Raw genomic sequence first — 23,006 nt, forward strand, 5'->3', positions numbered from 1 at the left:
AAAGAAGACCTCAAGATGGCAAACTGACACATGAAAAGATGCTCAACATCACTCATCATCAGGGAAACACAAATCAAAACTACACTGAGATACCACCTTATCAGTCAGAATGGCTAAAATTAACAACTCTGGAAACTGATGTTGGCGAGGATGTGGAGAAAGGGGCACCCTCTTGCACTGCTGGTGGGAATGCAAACTGGTGCAGCCACTCTGGAAGAAAGTATGGAGGTTCCTCAAAAAACTAAATACAAAATTACCCTATGACTCTGCAGTTGCACTCCTAGGAACTTATCCAAAGGATACAAGTGATGATTCGAAGGGTCACATGCCCCCCGATGTTTAAAGCAGTGCTGTCAACAATAGTCAAATTATGGAAAGAGCCCAGATGTCCATCCATTGATGAATGGGTTACGAAGATGTGGTATATATGTATATAATGGAATAGTAGTGATGAAAAAGAATGAAATCTTGCCATTTACAACAACATGGGTGGAACTGGAGGGTATTATGCTAAGCAAAATAAGTCAACCAGAGAGACAGATACCACATGATTTCACTCATATGTGGAATTTGAGAAACTTAACAGATGGTCATAGGGGAAGGATAGGAGAAATAAGATGAAAACAGAGGGGGAAGCAAACCATAAGAGACTCAAATACAGAAAACAAACTAAGGGTTGATGGGTTGTGGGGGTGCCCATTGGTGACTGGCATTCAGGAGGGCCCTTGTTGGGATGAGCACTGGGTGTCCTGTGGAAGTGATGAATCACTGGATTCTATTCCTGAAGCCAAGACTACACTGTATGTTAAGTAACTTGAGAATTAAAAAAAAAAAAAAAAAAAAAAAAAGACTTCTCTCCCTTTTTGTTAACCAGGGTTCCTCAGTGTGAGGAAGGAGGATGCTGACTGTGTTAGTATAGTAAGTCCTAAACATCCCAAAGGCGCTGGTGTTAAAGGTAAGACAGTGAGCAAACACTGAGCCCGTTAGCGGCCTGCTGGACTATCCCCGTAGTAGATAGCAAGGGATCGAGAAGTTAAAATAGGACACGTATAGGAGCTGTGAAGGTAAGGGGTCTTAGGGCCAGCCAGTTAAGATACTTTGAGTTACCTGTAACAGAAACCCAAACTGGCTTACGCAGTAAAAGGGTTTAACAGGCTTACTCTTCAGTTCCAGCTGAGGGGCGGGTTCAAGTACCGTTTGCCCAGGACTCTCTGTTTCACCTCGCCCTCCCCTGCACAGTAGTTTTGTCCCGAGGCTGCCACGCGGCGCTCCCTGCTTCCTTTGCGCGTCCAGGGAGGGAAGCCTCCTCCTAACCTTCACTTCAGTTTCCGTAGGCCAGTTGGTCATCTGCACACCCCGCGAAGACTGAAAGGGCACGGAGTGCCCTGGCTAGCTCAGGCCGTCCCGAGCCCGCCTTCCAGAACCAGGTCCGGGTCAGTCCTGCCCAGGGTCCGGCAGTGCTCCTGAGCCCGGCAGGACCGGCTGTGGCACCGGATGCCGAGTGGGTGGACGCAGACTGTCCGCTGTGGCTCGGGGGCTGTGTTGTTTCGAAGTAGCGTGACCCATTTTACATTTGGAAATTGAGAGGAAGAGAGGCCACAGAGCTTTTGAGAGAATGCATTAGCGAAGCAACTGCTTGTGAGTGTGAGTGGTGTCAGAAGTACCGGAGACTCGGTGCCCGAGCCACACGTCACATGAGGTCCTTCCTCCTCCGTGTCCGTGTCTTTTCTCTTCTTAAGTTTTTAATTCCAGCAGTTAGCATACAGCGTAATGTTGGTTGCAGGTGTACAATATAGGGATTCAACACTTGCATACATCACCCAGTGCTCGTCACAAGGCTTCCTTCATCCCCCATCACCTCGTCCCCCGTCTCCCCACCCTCCCCTCGGGTAACCAGCAGCGCGTTCTCTGTAGTTAAGAATGTCTCTTGGTTTGTCTCTCTTTCCCTTTGCTTGTTTTGTTTCTTAAATTCCACATGAGTGAAATCATATGGTCTGTGTCTTTCTCTGACTGACTTATTTCATTTAGCATCTAGCTCCCGTGCTTTTTTTTCTTGCCTTATTGTGTCATGAATATTTTTTACGTGTCAGTCTCCCCACCTAGACATTGAGTTCCTTGAGGGTAGTTATCATATCTTAAGTATCTTTGACGCCTTAGTGCCCATGCCTGGCGTATAGAGGACAAGCAATGAGTGTCCCTTGAATAAAGCGTATGTGGGCTTCTACCTACAACACTGAATTTCAAGAACAGTACAGACCAGGGTCTCTTTTTAAACGGGTGTTGGGGGGGTGGGGTACTCAGTCAGTTAAATGTCCAGCTCTTGATTTCAACTCAGGTCATGATCTCATGGTTTGTGAGATCGAGCCCCACGTGCTGACATCACGGAGCCTGCTTGGGAATCTCTGTCCCTCCCTGTCTCTCCGCCCCTCGCCTGCTCATGCACATGCTCTCGCTCTCTCTCTCTCTCTCTCTCTCTCTCTCAAAATAAACATTAAAAAAAATAATAAAAGGGTGTTAAGGACTTGTATGGCTGTATTTTTCTGTATGTAAATGGAAGAGTCTAGTAGATATGGAAAAAATTCTGTGATTTCTTCCCACAAAGGTTAAAATAAGGAACTTTAGCCCTTTCAGTACATAATTTGAGAAAATAAGAAGATATATATTTCTGTTTCATTTGCCCATTTCTTGGAAGATAGAAATTTCTGGTTTTCAGTAGATGGAGAGGTTTTACTTCTCATCTGTGTTGCAAAACTAAAATGCAGAATGATGTAAAGGCTATTGTTGCTTTCACTTTTTACAGCACTAGAAAATGAAACAAGATTTATACATGTTTGCAGCTTACTAGATACGAAAGCTGTCGGTTTATATAACTATTGGTATATTTATCCCATAATTCTTTCTCGAGTCCCTACTGTGTGCCAGAAGCACAAATACAAAGTAGTCCCTGCCATCAAAGAATTTGCAAGACTGGAGGCAACAAAAACAGAAACTATAAATGCACAAGGGCTGTCATGGAAGCGTGTGCCGTGATTGTTCCTGTGATGAACTCACTGTCAGAACTTATTTCTTTTGTAATAATTAGTAGTCTTGTTTTCATATTTGAATTGTTATCAGTTTATAAGTTTACCATATTTGTAGGCTCATGAGCTGTCAGTCTTTGAAGTAGGATGTTTTATCACTTCTATAAAATGGTATATTCTGTTTAGGTTTAGTGAAAAAAAATTTACTGTATGAACATTGGATTTTACCTTTGTTATAGGTATATAAGCTTTTGAAATGGTGACTAATGGAAGAGAAAAGGTGTTATCTTTATGATTCAGAATGATGGCTTTTAGGTAACTTCCCTCACTGTCTAGGGGCAGAATTCCCAGAGTTACTGTCAACATTGAAATTTCAAGGTTTTTTCCGTCCGTCGAGCTCAAGATGCCACTAAAGGTGGTGGTAAAGAGAAACGAGAGGAAGGATTTATTTTCATCTGCGTCTCTTGTCACAGGACCGGATTATGTTCTTTTCTCTTATTTTCTGTCCCTTAGGATGCTGTAGAAAGAATTATTGTATTGGATGGTATCTTCTGGTCTTTCAAGTTCCAGGATCATGTGATATTTTGGGGGTAGACATGAGCTTAGGACGTTAATCACAGGTCGGAGTCACCTACCTTGAACTCGTAGTGGCTGAATAGTTTACACCTGGCTACCGAGGCAGCGGGATGAACTGTGAAGCATCTCAGTGAAAAACTGAAATGTTTTTTCTAATTGATTTTTTATAATAGGTGAACACTGTCCTGAAACTAACCTCGATGTTCTGGTTACTATATATGGCCCTAACAGGGCCAAGATTATTTGGGCACTAAGGAACTCATGGTTTCTAGTACCTGGGACAAAATTCTCCTGATTCTCACAAATGTTAACGTTTCAAGAATTGTTTTTAATATATACTTTTCATGAACTCAAAATTCACTGCAGAGTGTGGTAGAGGGAGAAGGAGAAAGGAACTGAATCTTTTTTCACCTTTCTTTTCTTTTTTTTTTTTTTAAATGTTTAAGGCGATCGTCAAATGCTTAGAAGATCGGGGGTTTTTCATTTTACTTACCTCATCAGCCTTAATGTCAGAAACAAGTAAGGACAGCTTTTTAAAAAAACTACTTTTCAGTGTGATTACTTTTATAAGATCAGCAGCTTAACTTTTCTTACGATTTTCATCCTGTGTAGATTTTGCAGATGAGCGGGTGTGCCTCCACGGGTTACACTTATTCCATTCGTCCCCTCCAGCAGGTAAGGGCACAGTGACTTCCGTTCGCAGCGTCTGTGTGGTGTTGGTCTGTCCTCACGTTAACCCTTCAGCTGCACTAGACCCTGGTAACTGTTTGCTCCTCTTAAATAACACTTCTTCCAGCTCCCCGGGTGATCCCCGCTATCCGCTTAGCACACTTCTTTCCTCTGAGCTTCACGTGCACATAGTCACCTGCCTGTTGACAGTTTCACTGACATGTCTCAGGTGTCCCTCAAATTCAGCATGCCCCAGACGCACTCCTGTGTCAGCACACAGCACTAGCTAGGAGACACTGTCCCCGTTGTCTGCCTGGTAGACAGGACTCGGCCTTCACAGACGTGGCTTTCTCTGTGAGGACTGCTTATTTCCTTCCCCTTTGTCAGGTGAAGTTGACCCCTATAAGGACCAAGAGTTGGCTTGTGGGGGCAAAAAAATTAATATTTATGGTACGTAAATAGACGTACAGTGTATTCACAATATTAAAATTTCAGAGGACGATTAGGAAACAAAATCTAAAGAGGCTCTTGAGTGGGAGAGAGGAGGAATAAAATCAGGAGAAGCCCCGCCTGAGCCTGTCACTCAGGTCTGTCAGGTGTCCGCTTAATGGCCCGTTACTGATTCTTGTCACCACTGTCCCCTCAGTGAGGACTTCTGGCTTAGGAGAGGTACCATTTCAGTATTTCTTCACATAATTGTTTAATGCCTGCCTTTCTTTATTTTTTTTTATTTATTTATTAATTTACATCCAAGTTAGTTGGCATGTAGTGCAACAGTGATTTCAGGAGTAGATTCCTTAATGCCTCTTACCCATGTAGCCCATCCCCCCTCGCATACCCCCTCCAGCAACCCTGTTTGTTCTCTATCTATATTTTAAGAGTCTCTTCTGTTTTGTTCCCCTCCCTGCTTTCGTATTATTTTTGCTTCCCTTCCCTTATGTTCACCTGTTTTATATCTTCAGTTCCTCATATGAGTGAAGTCATATGATATTTGTCTTTCTCTAATTTCATTTAGCATAATACCCTCTAGTTCCTTCCACGTAGTTGTAAATGGCAAGATTTTATTCTTTTTGATTGCCAAGTAATACGCCATTGTATGTATGTACCACATCATCTTTATTCATTCATCCATCGATGGACATTTGGGCTCTTTCCATACTTAGACTGTTGTTGATAGTACTGCTATAAACGTTGTGCCCCTTTGAAACAGCACACTTGTATCCCTTGGATAAATACCTAGTAGTGCAGTTTCTGCATCGTAGAGTGGTTCTATTTTTAATTTTTTGAGGAACCTCCATACTGTTCTCCAGAGTGGCTGCACCAGTTTGCATTCCCACCAGCAGTGCCAAAGAGATCCTCTTTCTCCACATCCCTGCCAACCTCTGTCATTGCCTGAATTGTTAATGTTAGCCATTCTGACGGGTGTAAGGTGATATCTCATTGTGGTTTTGATTTTAATTTCCCTGACGATGAGTGATGTTGAGCATTTTTTCATGTGCCTGTTAGCCATCTGGATGTCTGCTTTGGAGAAGTGTCTATTCATGTCTTTTGCCCATTTCTTCACTGGATTATTTGTTTTTTTGGGGGTTGAGTTTGGTAAGTTCTTTTTAGATTTTAGATACTAACCCTTTATCTGATATGTCATTTGCAAATATCTTCTCCCATTCTGTCGGTTGCCTTTTAGTTTTGCTGATTGTTTCCTTCGCTGTGCAGCTTTTTATTTGATGAGGTCCCAGTAGTTCATTTTTGCTTTTGTTTCCCTTGCCTCCAGAGATGTGTTGAGTAAGAATTTGCTGCAGCCGAGGTCAAAGAGGTTTTTGCCTGCTTTCTCCTCTAGGATTTTAATGGCTTTCTGTCTTACGTTTAGGTCTTTCATCCATTTTGAGTTTATTTTTGTGTATGGTGTAAGAAAGTGGTCCAGATTCATTTTTATGCATGTCGCTGTCCAGTTTTCCCAGCACCATTTGCTGAAGAGACTGTCTTTATTCCATTGGATACTCTTTCCTGCTTTGTCAAAGATTAGTTGGCCATATGTTTATGGGTCCATTTCTGGGCTCTCTATTCTTTTCCATTGATCTGAATGTCTGTTTTTGTGCCAGTACCATACTGTCTTAATGATTACAGCTTTGTAATACCGCTTGAAGTCCAGGATTGTGATGCCTCTACCTTTGGTTTTCTTTTTCAAGATTGCTTTGGCTATTTGGGGTCTTTTCTGGTTCCATACAAATGTCAGGATTGTTTGTTCTAGCTCTGTGCAGAATGCTGATGGTATTTTGATGGGGATTGCCTGCCTTTTCTTTATTTTATTGTATTCCTATCATCTGCTAGTGCCAGGCATCTGAAAAGTAACAAATGTTGGGGGACCTGGCTGGCTCAGTTGGATTAGTGTGCGACTCTCGATCTCAGGGTTGTGAGTTCGAGCCCCAAGTTGAGTAGAAGTTACTTAAAAGTAGGGGCATCTGGGTGGCCCAGTTGGTGAAGTGTCTGACTCTTGGTTTTGGCTCAGGTCATGATCTCATGGTTTCGTGGGTTTAAGCCCCACATCAGGCTCTGTGCTGGCAGCATGGAGCCTGCTTGGGATTCTCTGTCTACCTCTCCCCACTTGCTCTGTCTCTCTCAAAAAAACCCCAAAAAACTTAAAAATAAATAGGGGCACCTGGGTGGCTCAGTCAGCTGAGCATCTGACTTTTGATTTCAGCTTAGGTCATGATCTTAGGGTCATGGGACCAAGCCACATCAGGCTCTGCACTGGGCAATTTGCTGAACAAATAATGAAAGTAAATGAGTCCTTTCTTTTTGTCATATGAGGATATTTCCCTCATAACTTATAATCACACTGTGTATCTTTAAACATAAAATTATATGTAGCATTTATAAAACTACAACCAATATAAACATGTTTTTAAAGTTGATTTTTAAAAACTGTATTCAGTTACTGCGGTGCCTGGGTGGCTCAGTCGGTTAAGCATCTGACTCTTGATTTTGGCTCATGTCATGATCTCCCATTTTGTGAGTTTGAGCCCCGAATCAGGCTCTGTGCTAACACTATGGAGCCTACTTGGGATTCTCTTTCTCCTTCCCTCCCTCCCCCCGACCCTTCCTTCTCAAAATAAATAAACTTTAAAAAAAAATTAAAAATGTTTTATTTATTTTTATTTTATTTTTTTTATTTATTTATTTATTTATTTATTTATTTATTTATTTTTGAGACAGAGACAGAGCATGAGCAGGGGAGGGGAAGAGAGAGAGGGAGACACAGAATCTGAAGCAGGCTCCAGGCTCTGAGCTGTCAGCACAGAGCCCGACACAGGGCTCGAACTCACAGACCGTGAGATCATGACCTGAGCTGAAGGCGGACGCTCAACCGACTGAGCCACCCAGGCGCCCCAAAATATGTTTTAAAAAAATTGTATTCAGTCACTGAAAGCAGAGAACTGCACTATATTGGGCATCACTATGGCCAAAGACATACTGGTTATGAGAACATAATGGTAATAAGTGTTGGCACTTTTCAGGCCTTTGCTCTGTCAGGCATCATGCTGTGTGACTGACAGCAGCCCTTACCTTACTGCTTATGGTGACAGCTCAGAGGTGACGGACTGAGACCTGAATTCGCCCAGGGTCAAATAGCTGATTTCTGAGCTGCCTTCCAGCCCCTACCCCAGACTGCCTCACTCTTCTGTGATAACTTGGGCTTCAGCCTTATTTTTATTTGTGTGTGTGTGTGTGTGTGTATGTATGTTTTCCAGCCTTATTTTTAAACGTACTTCAGCTTTAACGGAGAAACACTGGTGCGTGTGCCATTCACAGTTGAGCAGCACAGGGCCCATATGTGAGGAAACAGTGAGGATACGTGACCACGTTCAGATCCTCCACTGGGTCATTGAGACATTTTCTACTTAGGCACATCCGGAAGCTCAGAACTCTGATTATTTTAAATTGGTACTTTGCTTAGCAGACTTTAAAAGTTCCTCGTCATAGATTTTATGATAGTTTATTACAAATCCTTCTGTTTCTGCCTTTCTACATTCTTGAGATAATGAAGTTGTCTAGAAAAATACTACATGGTTGTGAACTATTAGTGCTATATCACAACTTTTTAATATTTTTCCTTCACTTGTTACTTTTTATATGATGAACCACTTGAAGGGAATTTTTATTTTAATGTCTACCCACATTTTCCTATTTATCCATATTTGCTGTTCTTTTTCCATTTCCTAATACTTGCTCAAGGGCAAATGTATTCATCTAGGACTAACGTGGCATTTCTTAATTCTGCAGTTACTTTTTCTTTAAAAAGAGTGGTATGATTTGTACTTCAGTTTAGTAGCACTAGAGGCCTTTATTATCTGTGGGGTTTTATTTAAGAGTTACTCTTAATGATGTAACTCTAACTTTTCTAGGACTTTATTTCCCACATCTTAGTGACCTGACCTTTTCCCTTTTTTTCCCTAGTACTGTTTTCCTATAGATGGTTGACTTGCTGAAAAATTAGCATTTCAGTCAAAGAGGGAATGGAACACAAGAGTATGTGGTTTAGTTACTTAATTTTTTAAAAAAGTTTATGTCATTTGACTAAGAAGGGGGAGAAATCAACACCAGTAGTTAACCATGAGACTTGGGGGGTTACTTCCTTTCTGCAGGTCAGTTGGTTTGCATTGTAACTTAAAAGAATTTGAATGAATTAAATAAGATGCACATAAAAGAAGACCTATTTTGAAAGCAGGAAATGAGCATTAAAAAGTAAACGCAGGGGTGCCTGGGTGTCTCAGTGGGTTAAGCTTCCGACTCTTGATTTCATCTCAGGTCATGATCTCATAGTTCATGGGATCAAGCCCCACATCGGGCTCTTGCTCTGACAGCATAGAGCCTGCTTGGGATTCATTCTGTCTCTCTCTCTCTCTCTCTCTCTCTCTCTCTCTCTTTCTCTCTCTCTCTTTCTCCCCCCCCCCCACCCCCCTGTGCTCATGCTATGTGTCTCTGTCTTTCAAAATAAACATTTTTTTTAAAAAGTGTGGAAAGCAAATCCATGATGGCACTTGAGCACACGCTGAGGTCCTAGTCAGATGGAGTGGAGCTGGAGGCGGGTCTGCCTTCTTCTAACCTAGTGATTGCATTTGGATGATTTTTTTTGGTGTGTGTGTGTGTGTGTGTGTGTGTGTGTGTGTGTGTGTGTGTTTCCATATATATGGAGAGAGAGCTATTCATTAAATGTACCCAGAGGTCCTCTATTAATTGTGAGTTAGATTACTATTTGAAACACTTTCATATTTAACCATCCCATAATTTTATAATCTAAAGCATTTTCTTCCTGCATGTTTTTGTGGGAAAAAAAAAAAAAAAAAGGACTTCAGGTTTTAATGTATGTATATATGTTTTAGGGCTGAAAGAATTGAAAGTTGAAGATGACATCTCATCAAAGGTAACACCTGTTTTACCTGCCCTTAATTGTGCCCTTCTGGAAGCAAAGAAATCGTTTACTGAAGAGGGAATCTGTCCAAACACGTTAGTAAAGCGTAGTTTCCAAGAACTGTACAAGGTGGACAAAAGTCCCTCATTGACTGCTGCTTCTCAGGATGGAATTAAAGAGACTGCGTTCTTCGGCCAACTGTCCAATGGCTTTGACTTGGCTCCTCCAGCAGAAAAGTGCCCTTTACAGTCATTCACTCAGTTGAAGTCTTATTTTTCAGATCCTACTGGGTACATTTTGGAAGTGTCTACCACGTTAGATTTATTAGCAGAGCGTCCTCAGTCCCCTTGTATCTCAGATGGGATTTGCGATGCTGGATTTTCTTTAGTTATGACTCCAGATCCTGAATTTTTGGAGTCAGAGGCAGAAGTAAGAAAAGAAACTGAAACCGAAAAGAATCCCGAAGACATGTCGAAAGCAAGGCAGGGAGCTGTGATCTCGCTAAACCCAGCCTTAGGTCGGAGAGTCCAGCCCAAGAGGAAGGCAAGCCTGCCGCCCGCCGTGCAGAGTAAACGGGTGAACTTGTGCCGTCCCTTCCCCAAGAGGGCTGCCAGTGCGGGCAAGGGTTCTGACTGTCCCACGACGCTCAAATTAGTTAAAGGACCGTTTCCTCAGAAAAGAAAAAGAGGTAAGCACGATTTCTGTGGATTACTAACTGCGCAGTTAAAAGTAACTGTGGTTCTCTGACACTGTTCCTGTCTGATCGTTGTGCACTGAGCTGGGCAGTTGCAGAAGTGTGTTAGAGATGCCAACATTTCCCTCTGGGTGACTGTCTACGGGCTGAAGTTTGAGAAGCACTGATCTAGATAACAGGTGAAAATCAAGAAATGGGGAACACTAAGGCATTTCAAAAGCCCACCCAGCAAAGACTACATTTCATTTGTAAAATGGCTCAACCGTCACTCAGTCGCTTAAACACACACCATTCTGGGCAATGATTATTTAGTTTCTGAGCTGTCCTTGGACAATTAAGGGTGGAAGAAGAGGATCTTCTAAAATCAGGCTCACCAGTAGCAGCAAAAAGTGGTAGCTGAGAGTCTGAACATGTAGAAAGAGAGAATGAAATGCCTGGATTTTCCGAACCAGAAACAGTCTGGCCCAGAATTTCCCTTCCTTTGTGTGTATCAGAGTTTGAAAAATAGTCACCTGGATCCTACGTAAACCTGTTGAAACAATGGCAAGTGGCCTGGAGACACATATATTGGAACAGTTCTACAAATGGCTTTGTTGACCCCGAAAATCGAACCAGAGTCTCAGGCCAGTTAGTGTATAGTCAAATGCACGTTACCAAGCCTAGTACAGCAGACAACGTGATTTTGGCTCGGGGTCATCCTAGATTACATGTAGTGGATTTTGCTTAGAAGTAGGCAACCATATGCCCTGGGGTCCATTAGGGAACCTGAGGACCTCTCAAGGGTTTACCTGTCGTCTCTGACTACTTCACACGGTGCCGGCAGAGGTGGGCAGCTGTGCCTTAGACCGTATGGCCTTCAAAGCTGGAAATACGTCCTGCCAGCCTGTCTCAGAAAACGTTTGCTAAGCCCATCTGTAGTGTTTTGAGTTTAGAAATTGTGGTCCTTAAAGAGGAAAACATCAAGGATCTGCAGATCATCAGGATTCTAGATAGTTATTTGTGGCTTAGTATAGTTTGGGAGATGGGGTGCGTGTGCTCACATGTACATTCAGAGGCTGATGGGAAGTAGGGCAGTAGGAAGCAGCGAAATTCGACTGCACCGCTCCTCACAAGTACATTCCAGGCCAGCCGTGTTGAGTTTCTACTATATATGAACCAGTTTACTTCAAGGTATTAAATAAATTATCTACAATTCAACATTCACTGTTTCTCAAATGTTTTTACTTTCCTCCACTATAAGAAATACGTTTTATATTACGGTCCGGTGCGCACAAATTCATGCATGACTGAAACAAATTTCAAAAAACATTTACCCTGCCTCTGCGTAATGCAGTCTGGTTCTTTCTGTTCTGTTTCCTTTAAGAAAGGATCCTGATTGCAGCCCATTAAATTTATTTTACAGCCCACCAGTGGGTGGTGCATACAGGTTTGAGAAACATGGCACTGAGTGAGGCAGAGAAGCAGGGCAGTCCCCTGTAGGGTCACCTTGCTTCGTGTTTGTTTCCCTCCCAGGACCCGGGTTGTGCGGGGTCTCCCTGCCTGTGCAGGTCCTCGGAACCTCCCCCACGTCTTGGTCCTCTCTTATTCTTGTCTGAATTTAGTCTGAACTGTTTTCCTGCTTCAGTTATATTTTGCCTTTCTTTGTGCTAAAAATTTTAGAAAATAACTAGAGTAGAATGAGAAGTATTCTTCAAAGAAAAACAAAACCGTATGTTGCTCTGTTACTTGCAATAGTTTAGGAGGGAGGAACAGCATTAGACCCAGGGAGACGTCGTACACCAAGAGATGTGAAAGTTTTTTTTAAAAGTCACTCCTTTCTCTAACCTCCAAGAGAATGAAATGAAACTGGTCTCTTTTCTACATTTTACTAACAGCGATCATGATTTCTTAAACCAGTGTCGTGTTTCCTGTTCTCAATTAGAAATACAGTTGACCTTCGAACGATGTAGGCATCAGGGGCACTGACCTCCTACCCCCTGCAATAGAAAATCTCTGACTTTTGATTCCCCAGACTTAACTACTGATAGCCTCCCATTGACCAGAAGCCTTACTGATAACACAAATCATTGATTGACATGTACTTTGTACATTGTATGTATCATACCCTATATTTTTACAATCATGTAAGCTAGAAAAAAGTTATTAAAATCATAAGGAAGAGAATACACTCACGGTAGTGTACTTACATTTATTGGAAAAAAATCCATTCAAACCAACATTCAAGGATCAACTGTAGTGTTTTCTGTATAATGTAGTTTTAAAATATCTGCGAACACAGCGCGTGATATTTTTATTGGTATCTTTGGGACTAGTTTTTTGGTTTGACAACTGAAAGTGTGAAAAGTCAGTGGGAAGGGACGTTTTCAAAGGGAACATTAACTTTTTTTTTTGTTTAACTCTTCAAAGGTTGAAACACTTTCTGTTGTGTTAGCAAGTGGTCCTCAGGTTTTCTCCTTACTTGCCTCCACTGGTAGCTGTTCCCTTCGGTGTGCGAAGCAAAGCTGAGCATTTTCTAAGAGAGAGGAGCAAGTGTCAGAGACTTGTAGGAGATTAAATCAGGCGAAGGCTTCTTCAGTGGACCTCCCTCTGTCTTTTCTGAAAAGACGATTTTTCGGGTGATGTTAAGACGTGGATATTTGGGAGCAGTCCGGTGAAATCTGTAAGGTGGCTCTGTGTGTCTAGTCTCTTCTCTGCAGTCTGGTTACGGTTTCACCTACCTCGCCTCGCGGTGGCTGTGTTGCTTTCCCACAAATTCTCCATTCCCCAGTGCTGTGAACCACCGTCTTCAGCCTTACCTGCCACAGCAGTCAGGAAAGATTATGGAGATTTTTTTTCTCTTTTAAAGTCATGCCGTGTTTTTATAAAGTTAGGACTCTAGCAGTTTTCTTCTTCACCTGACAGGGCTGTCGTCTGACGCTTAGAAAGTTCGTGTTTTTACATTGTATATGAGAGCTTTGGACTTCTGCTTTGTTTAAAAGAAAATCTTTATTAGAATACCCTGAAGTTTGTATTTTCTTCCCTATTGCTAAAGTTACCTCTCCGAAAACCAAAGCAAAGAAAAAGCTATTGCTGATAAGTATCTGAGCCCCCTACCCCTTAAAACACGGTGTGTTTTCTACATAAGGTGCTGAAGTGCTGACTGCACAGTTTGTACAGACAACCAAATTGGATAGGAAAAACCAAGAAGCTCCCATTTCTAAAGATGTTCCAGTGGCAACGAGTGCTAAAAGGGCAAGGAAACAAGAGAACTCTCCAGTCAAAACTGTTCCAAGGGCTAAGCCACCCGTGAAGAAATCTCCACAAAAACAGAGGGTAAATATAGTAAGAGGCAATCAGAATCCCAGACTCAAAAAGCAGCCACAACCTGGTAAGAAATACTCTTCCTGTGAATTTAAACACCGCAATACAGACTAACTGAGATTGCAAGAGAGTGTATTGGAATAATCTAAGAACGGTTGAGGTTTACCAACCGTTCCTGCTGTCCCCCTTCGCTCCCACACTGACAGGACTAAGTAGGTCGGGTTCCTGTCGTAAACACGTCCGTGAGGTGCAGAATCTTGCCTTCACACAATAGAGCCTCCCTGTTAGTTTGCACAAAGCCTCAGCGTGACCGTCTGCAAGGGTGTACGTGGAAAGGGGCTTTTTTATAACTAAATGCACAGGCACGTAGTCTCTGGCTGTATTTTTCTGGGCTGCAATCACTTACAAAAAGTGGAAGCCTGTAAGTTTATTTGTCCAAAGGGAATTCTAAAGAGATCGTTCAAGATACTCGGGAATCCAGAAACCTGGTTTTGGTGTTAAAAGGCATTAAGTTCATTTTAAAAGCAGTTTTACTTTTCTAGTTTTGTTGAAGTGAACGATGAAGTTTAGTTCCGTGAACCCATGGCCAGCTGCGCTGGTTCCACATCTGCAGCTGCTGGAAGCGGCCTCCTTACCAGAAGGCCCCATCGGCCTCGGAGGCCTCCCCTCTGGAACCGAACACCCGTCACGCCCGCGCCCCTGCTCTGCTTTCCCATCTCTGCGTGTGGCGTGCGGCTTCCCCCTGCAAAGTCTGATGTTCCTTCACGCTCCGTACGGAGTCCTGTTCCGGAGCAAGTGTGTCGTGCTCTTGTTTTAACACAGACTTGATTCCTCATGCCTTTTTCCTGGCAGTTCTCTGTCTACCCTTCCTGATTCTGCATTCTCCCTCATCTAGTTTTAGATTTTTAAAAAACCTCAGAGTCAGTGGGACTTCAGAAAATACATTTTTTTTTGAGTGAATCGATTATGAATAAGTTTGTTTTTTCCTGAACTTCTGTAATACTGTTATTTTATGACTGAAGAGTTGTTTTGGTTTGGGGTTTCTTTTAAATGAGGGAAGGATCGGGGTGCCTGGGTGGCGCAGTCGGTTAAGCGTCCGACTTCAGCCAGGTCACAATCTCGCGGTCTGTGAGTTCGAGCCCCGCGTCAGGCTCTGGGCTGATGGCTCGGAGCCTGGAGCCTGTTTCTGATTCTGTGTCTCCCTCTCTCTCTGCCCCTCCCCCGTTCATGCTCTGTCTCTCTGTCCCAAAAATAAATTTAAAAAACGTTGAAAAAAAAATAAATGAGGGAAGGATCTTTAAAAGCTCTTCGTATCATTCTAACAACAGTCTTGCCATGGTGACACCCATACACACCACATATAAGCTCTTCTCGTCTCCTGGGCATTCACAGCAAGGCCGTGTCCCACCCTTCTATGCTTCCCTCCTGCTGTTTCTTGTCGTGTCCCTGCCCCACCAGGTACCCCAGGCTCCCCCCCACGTCACACCGACGTCTGCTCGTGTGCCGTTCCCCTGTACCAGTCCAGACCTCAGCCAGGTCCTGCCTCCACCGTGAGACCTTTCCTGCCGCTCTGATCTTAAGCGAGCTCTGTTTTCTTTCCTTTCCTTTCCTTTTGAGTTTTTGAGAACACTGCAGAATCAAATTCATCCTTTTTTCTAATCATCTGATATGTCTTGGTCTTGTCTTTCCAATGAATTTGTAAACATTATGAGCGTAGACACGTGTATAAATGCCTTGTATGCTTAGCTGTGTCATTCGGATCATTTGTACCGAACTGGCTCTCAGGTATTTGTAGACTAGTTGACTAATGGGAGGAATGCAGCTGGGTATTAGCACAAAAGGGAGCCCAGGAAATGAAAAGTTTTTAAAACATGTATTCAGATAAAGGCTGATTTGCATTCAAATGTCTGTATATATTGTACAGCCACATTCCAAGGTAAAATTTTAAGATTCCCACCTTTTAAATAATCTCTTAGTTTTTCTTGTATTTCTTAACCACCTATACTAATCAGTTTCATTTCTTTTGCTTAAAGCATCAGAATTTAAGAAGGCTCATTTTTGTTACTGAAACTAATGCCTTTGTGTCCTTTTATAAGTTTTTAATACAGTTTTTATTTATTGAGCTCTTTATTTTTTATATACTTTATTTGGTGTTGTCTTATTTGTATTTCTTAAAAGAGATGATCAGTATTCTATTTTTAATTGATAGAGAACCTCTGACAAGTCAGTAATTAAGTGATTTACCAGAGACTACACATATTTGTTAAACTGGATCCTTTTTCTTTCGGTGCAGTGTTTTTTATATTAGGCCTTACTCATAAGTGATATCCTATAATACCAGCAAAGATAGGATGAAATTAGTATGAATAAACATATCAGGTCACAAAATGGATTTCATGTTTCTAGTATATCCATGGGGCGAATGAGATGATTCTCCGCCTTGGGTCATTTTCTTCTACTGAATCCCTTTGGTTTTGCTATTTTACCTAAAAAATGGACAGTGGTTGTTACTTTTATCCTTCCCACGATATGCACAAACCCTTCTCATTCTGTTTGATGACCTCACAGGCCAGAGTTTTCTTTTTTTTTTAAATGGATTAGTCATGGGGTACCTGGGTGGCTCAGTCGGTCGAGCATCCGACTTTGGCTCCGGTCATAATCTTACAGTTCGTGAGTTCAAGCCCCACATCAGGCTCGCTGCTGTCAGCACAGAGCTCACTTCATATCCTCTGTTCCCCTCTCTCTGCCCGTCCCCTCCTTCCACTTTCTCAAAAATAAATAAAACATTTTTAAAAAATGGATTAGTGTGCTTGCTTCAGCAGCACATATACTAAAAAAAATGGATTAGCCATTGGCCTTTGCAGGCAGGTCAGTAATCCGTTTCAGACCTGCTGCTGTTATAAAGAAAAACGCATGGTTTTCCTATCCATGCACCTGCCACAGGGAATCGTTCCCTAGTGTTGTCGTGAACTTTGTCCTTCATGACAACCGCATTTAAGGAAGCTTAATTAATACCCTGTGAATACACATAAACCACTGGAGAAGGTCAGTTTTCTGGTTAAAGGCGAATGGCTAGATGTGATTATCTACAGAAAGAATTATCGGGCAAACATGCAGACAGAGGGAATGTTTTCAGTGTAGAAATTAAAGTTTTAAAAGGTGATAAAATTGGTGATTTTGAGTGAATACTCATGACTTTTCTGATTTTTTATTTATATCATTACTTATTATAATTAAACATCAATATGATTAAAAGTCATCTCTAGTTTGGGGCATCTGGTGGCTCAGTCGGTTAAGTGTCCGACTCTTGGTTTTGGCTCAGGTCATGATCTCACGGTTCATTTGACTGAGCCCTGTGTCAGGCTCTGCCCTGATAGCACCGGGCTTCCTTGGGATTCTCTCTCTCTGCCTCTACCCCACTCGCACGCTCTGTCTCCCCTGCTCCCTCTTTCTCTCTCTCTCAAAATCAATAAATAAGCACTTTAAAAAAAAAAAAGTCCTCTCTAGGGGCGCCTGTGTGACTTAGGCGGTTAAGCATCTGACTTCGGCTCAGGTCATGATCTCGCGGTCCATGTGTTCGAGCCCTGTATCGGGCTCTGTGCTGACATCTCGGAGCCTGGAGCCTGCTTCGGATTCTGTGTCTCCCTCTCTCTTTGCCCCTCCCCTGCTCATGCTCTGTCTCTCTCTGTCTCTCAAAAATAAATAAACATTTAAAAAATTTTTAAAAAACAAAGTCATCTCTAGTTTGAATTTAAGTGATTTCTCTAATGAAGCACTTGTTAAGGGAAATGATTCCTAAAAGTATGTTAAAATGCTATAATATACACTTCAAATTTAGAAAGTCACTAGATTGTAAGCTCTCTGAGGGCAGGACTCTTGTTCTCTTGTTTATTCTTGTTCTTTTTCCTCTTTGCATGTTTTCTCAGCTAAGTAGTATGCCTCGTGTGTAGATTGGCACATACATTTCTGAAAGGTGATTTCTTTTTAAATCAGTATGCACATTCCTTAAGACTTGTTCTTGTGGTAAATATGTTATAATAGAACTGATAGTTGGAAGGAACCTGTCTGATAGTGAAATTTTAATATATAATCTATGTAACCTATCTAGAGGTTTTTCTTGAATATGTTGACTTAATCATTGATTTTCACTAAGCGGTAATAATAGAGCAGAGAATTAAAATACATAGAAATCAAATGTTATATGTCTTTTTCTTTTATACTGAAGCAAAAGGAGAAACTGGTTCACAGCTTCAATCAGAAATCTCATCAGTTGGTCAAGAGGATGTTGACATAAATGCAGCTCGGGCGGAAAGCATCTCAGTGGCTCAGAAAGATCTACCTGAAAACTCCATTGTCAACTGTGACTCCCAGGCCCTAAATATGTTAGCTGACCTAGCGTTAAGTGCTGCTACTTCCGCCACACCGCCATCTGAGCCCAGAAACTTTCCCTGCCCCTCTGAACTGCCACAAGATGATGTTTTGCTTTCTAAAGAACATTCTCTGCACGGTACGTCTGACCATGAATATCACAGAGGAGTTAAAAATCAGAAAGGTGGACTGTTCCCGAAACCCTCCACTGGGAGGAAGAGCCCTCCAACGTCAGACTCCGCTGTCAGCCAGGAGGAAGAGAGCTCGGTTCCTGGCAGCAAGGCCCCTGTGGAAGCCTCGCCAGCACTTCCCGAGGAAACACTAGAAACTTCTGAGGCAAGCCAAAGCACTTTCGTTGCCGTGGAACATTCCTATGCCCTGCTTGCAGAACATTCAAAGAAACATCTGCAACAGAGAGGAATCCCAGGCCCGGCCTTCGCCAAGAATGGCACCAAAGGCCCCGAGGCAGGGACCCCTGTGGGGAAAGTCATGCCCTTCCGACATCAGCAGAGCACCTCCCCGCTGCGGAAGCTGTCTGAGGACCCGCTACCCAAGTGCAGGAGCCAAGTGGTGTCCTCCGACCCGAGAGACTTCCAATGCTCTCACACTGTGCTCAGCTGTGACGGCTCCGTCAAGGTCACGTTCCAATGTGAGACAGAGTACGTATTCGGCTTAGACAGCAAGTACACCAACCACCCGCTGGAGAAAACTGTAGTAAGAGCGCTGCATGGGTAAGTGGGAGTGACACTTGATGAAAATGGACGTAACTCTGGTGTGGAGATCAACGTCAAGGGAAGGGATACCTGTGCCAGAATCTGGGGAGAGGGAAAGAAGGGTACTGTGTGTAACTCCAGTAACTTAGGAATAATATCAGGCAGTTGTGTTTACTGCCAATTAAGAAAATGAGGCTGGTTTTGCCACCGTCGGTGGTCACATGGAGCCCTTTAGCAAGCTAACTTTAGCCCTGTGAACAGCTTTCCATTTTGAGATGCTCCCACATAAGCCTTTGTGGCCTTTGAATTTACAATATGTCAATGAGATCTTAATGTAGAATCGTGAAATACAGAAATAATGCCTTACAGACTGAATTCCAGAAGAAATGTTTCAAGAATTACTTTTAACTTCTTAGGTTGGTCCGGTGGTCTGAGCGAGCAGTCTTACATGGGGTTGTTCTGTAAATCTAAGGGGTCAGAGCATCAAGGCAGTAACAGCAGAGCAGCTGAAAGCATGGGCTTTGGAGCGTAGACGAACCTGGGTTTTAATCTCCCGAGTTACCAACTTACTAACTAGCTTCTGGGACCCGGGGGTTCCTGTTCTTTGGGACAGTGCTTCTAGGGGTCTCACAGGAGTGCAGATTCTGACTCTGGTCTGTTTGGGATGGGGCCCGAGAGTCTGCATTTCTGGCGAATTTCCAGGTGGTGCCAGGGGAGCGTCGGTGGCAGTCCGTGGGCAGTGCTTTTAAGTATTTAATGTCAGCAATGGCTACCAGCAGGTTGTTACATATATTAAGGTTTTGCACAGTGACTGACCCGTACTAATAAGTGGTACTCGTTGCTAGTAGCAGGGACCATTAGTTATATGAAATGACATTCAGCTTCCTGTGAATGGAATATTTCACATGGAAGCAACTAACCTGTATCAGACTTCTTTCCTTGCTCCGGTTACACGCTCACATTCCTAGGAGCATATACTTAACGTTCCCATCTACTCATGAGGGGTGTTTCTTAGCTCTAATCCTGTGTAACAGAGGCCCAGCTCCGTAGCCCCTCCGACGCTCTCTGCTATCATCCTGCCGGGCAAGTGGCCAGAAGTGTTTTCTCCCCATTCAGTTTCAGGAGATTTTCTGGAACTATAATCTGAAAATAGTGTTGTTCTGCTGACTCGCCCACAGAGATATTTTAACCTCCAGACTTTCCCATCTATTAGAAGAGAAATACAAAAATAGAAATGAGTTGGCCAGACTTAGCAAAAGCAAGACGAGGATTGGGGTAGTTGCTGGAGCCATTCTTCACATAACAGGTATATTGTGTCCAAAGGGAGTTGGAGTGGTATAGAAGAGAAATCCTAGACTGGGAGTCTGGAGACTTCTGTTCCAATCATGGTTCTGCTTAAGGGTTTTGTGATCTGAAGAAGTCACTTTTCAAATCTCTGATTTTCAGTTCCCTTTTCTGCCTCTGTAACATGAGTGGATTAGATCCGTCATAACCACTTGTTAAGTCAACTTCATTTTTATATTATTGCTTCATATCCATGTATTTTAAAATAAAAATGAACAAGTTTAAAACTAAGATGCAGATGAAGGCACTTATGATAAGACAGTCCACTAAAATCACCATTTTCAATGACTTTTTACATGTTTTTTCTTTAAAATCTCAGGCCCTGGAACACTGACTTACCTGATAATGTGGAAGAAGTGAAGCTTTTGCTTCATATGTGGGTGGCTCTGTTTTACAGCAGTCACAGCAAGGTGATGCGGTCATCCCGAAAAGTGGTGGAGCACAGCAACCCTGCAAAATACGTGTCTATAAATAGCACATTAGAATCGTTGGAATTCAGCGAACTTGAGGAGGCCTCCAGCGTGCAGAGGTGTCCTGTGGACCCTCTGTTGGAGACTAACAAATCTCCCAGAGGTCCTGCTGCTGACGCGTCCTTCCCAGACGCCGACTCCTTGCTTCCCTTCATTAAACCACCACCCACGAGAGGCTTGGAGCTCTGGGTGCAGAACGAACAGAAAGAGATTTTTGCAGGAGAGGGTCTTCCAGATACCCCAGAGAGCCAGAATTTCATCTATTCTTGTAATAATGAGGTAAGTACACGCTGACATCATTTTTGAAGAAATTTCTTTTTTCTCTCGATGTGTAAAATCACATTCAAGACGTGCCGTGGGTTTCTTTTAGGAAGGTGGATTGTCTGCGTAAAGGATTAATAAGCCAGGCACTTAGTTTCCGTAAGTACCGCTCTAGATTGTCTGCAGGTGCAGCTCGTCTCCATCCTGATTGAAGAAGCAGAAGTGGAAGAAGACCATGGGGGCCACATGGGTCGGGGGCCAGGCATAATTGTGGCACTTATTAGTTACGGAGTTTGGGGCAAATCACTGGTTTTCTCTGAGCATATGCTCCCATCTTTTAAAAGAGGTAAATAATGTCTGATCTGTCTTAGAATAGTTTTGAAGGATCAGATGCAATGGTAAGAGTTAGAGATCTTCGATAAGCCTTGAACTGAAATGAAGTCTGTTCGAGATGATTCTGGAAAACAAATGCTGGCACGGTAAACGTGATGCCATGCCCCCGTGGGCCTGTTGGTAACTGTGGCAGATACGGAAACTACACTGTGATTCTTTGCGCTGCTCGCCACTGACGCTCCACAAGGCCAGATGGTCACGTGTTCACTGGAGCCCGTAAACAAGTTGCAGCAAACTTCTAAGCAAACGGCTTAACAAAATATATGCCCTTTTAAGTTTTCAGCTCAGTCTATTCCAAAATAAATTTGCATGCATTTGGGCACCTACAGTGCCTTGTTTTAACACTGAGTAGACGGCGTGTCCGTATCTGGGGTTACTTGGGATTTGCGCCTCCAGGGAGACTCAGCCTGTGTCTCCAGATGCTGGTATCATCGAAATGGCTGTGGGCCCCGTAGCGGTCTAAGCCTTTTGCTCACATCAACTCAGTTTTCATGCAGCCCAGTGAGATAAAGACCACTCCACCCCATCTTATAGACGAGGAAACTAAGGCACGGAGAAGTGTGCCAGTTGCCTGAAGTCACACAGTAAATTGTTAAGCCTTGATTCAAAGCTAGACATTTAGATACTTGTCACATTCTGTGTTCATGTGTGTATGTACATGTGTGTGTTTACGTGTGTATGCATACATACATACGCATGTGTGGGGGGTTTTTTCTAAGGATGGGTTTTATAAATTTCATCTGATTCTCAAAGAGATAGATAAAATCCAGTTAAGAATCTCTACTTAGGGTGTGCCTGGGTGGTTCAGTCGGTTAAGCGGCTCTTTTTTTCTTTTTTTTTTTTTTTTAAGCATATTTATTTATTTTGAGAGCAGGGAGGGGCAGAGAGAGGAGATAATCCAAAGCAGGCTCCACACTGTCAGCACAGAGCCCAACATGGGGCTCGAACTCAAAAAACCATGAGATCACGACCTCAGCCCAAGTCAAGAGTTGAATGCTTAACCGACTGAACCACCCTGATGCCCGCCCCCCTTTCTAAGTTTATTTATTTATTTATTTATTTATTTAGAGAGAGGAAGCATCTGGCTCTTTTTTAATTTTATTTATTTTTATTTTTTAATTTACATCCAAGTTACTTAGCATACAGTGCAATAATTATTTCAGGAGTAGATTCCAGTGATTCATCCCCTATGTATAACACCCGTGCTCATCCCCACAAGTGTCTTCCTTAATGCCCCTTCCCCATTTAGCCCATCCCTCGACCCCCAACCCTTCAAGCAATTCTGTTTGTTCTCTGTATATAAGAGTCTCTTATGTTTTGTCCCCCTCCTTGTTTTTATATTTTTGCTTCCATTCCTTTTATTCATCTGTTTTATATCTTAAATTCCACATATGAGTGAACTCGTATGATATTTGTCTTTCTCTGACTAATTTCACTTAGCATTATACCTTCTAGTTCCATCCGCAAGTGTCTGACTCTGGATTTCAGCTCAAGTCATGATCTCCTGGCTCATGAGATCAGACCATGCTTCAGGCTCCATGCTTCAGCACAGAGACTGTTTGGGATTCTCTCACTCTCTGCCCCTCCCCTGCTCACTCGTGCGTGCTCTCTCTCTCAAAGTAAATAATAAACTTTTTAAAAATTTCTAAAAAAAAAAAAAAATAGAATCTCTACCTCAGAAGGAGACTATAAACTTAGGAAGACTTAGATTACTACCTAGTAAAGTATTTTTTGTTGTGGTAATCTGTAATCAGCTATCATCATTACTAATTCTAGGATTTTTTTTTT

The 23,006-nt window shown here is 42.7% G+C and overlaps 1 protein-coding gene across 13 annotated transcripts in view; it reads left to right on the forward strand.

Annotated features, from left to right (window-relative positions):
- Positions 1-23,006, forward strand: part of TASOR2 (transcription activation suppressor family member 2) — an 80,647-nt gene that overhangs the window by 41,544 nt on the left and 16,097 nt on the right. For 12 of the 13 annotated variants that reach the window (XM_019833889.2, XM_045060828.1, XM_045060831.1 and 9 more), the window contains 6 exons: positions 4,043-4,115; positions 4,209-4,271; positions 9,647-10,363; positions 13,494-13,736; positions 17,895-18,768; positions 20,414-20,843. In XM_019833889.2, coding sequence (XP_019689448.2) covers positions 4,043-4,115; positions 4,209-4,271; positions 9,647-10,363; positions 13,494-13,736; positions 17,895-18,768; positions 20,414-20,843 — 2,400 coding nt within the window. The remainder of the gene's footprint in view (positions 1-4,042; positions 4,116-4,208; positions 4,272-9,646; positions 10,364-13,493; positions 13,737-17,894; positions 18,769-20,413; positions 20,844-23,006) is intronic. The other variant, XM_023256296.2, reaches the window with a different exon arrangement.

The sequence above is a fragment of the Felis catus genome, chromosome B4, assembly GCF_018350175.1.
Source record: "Felis catus isolate Fca126 chromosome B4, F.catus_Fca126_mat1.0, whole genome shotgun sequence".
NCBI lineage: Eukaryota > Metazoa > Chordata > Mammalia > Carnivora > Felidae > Felis > Felis catus.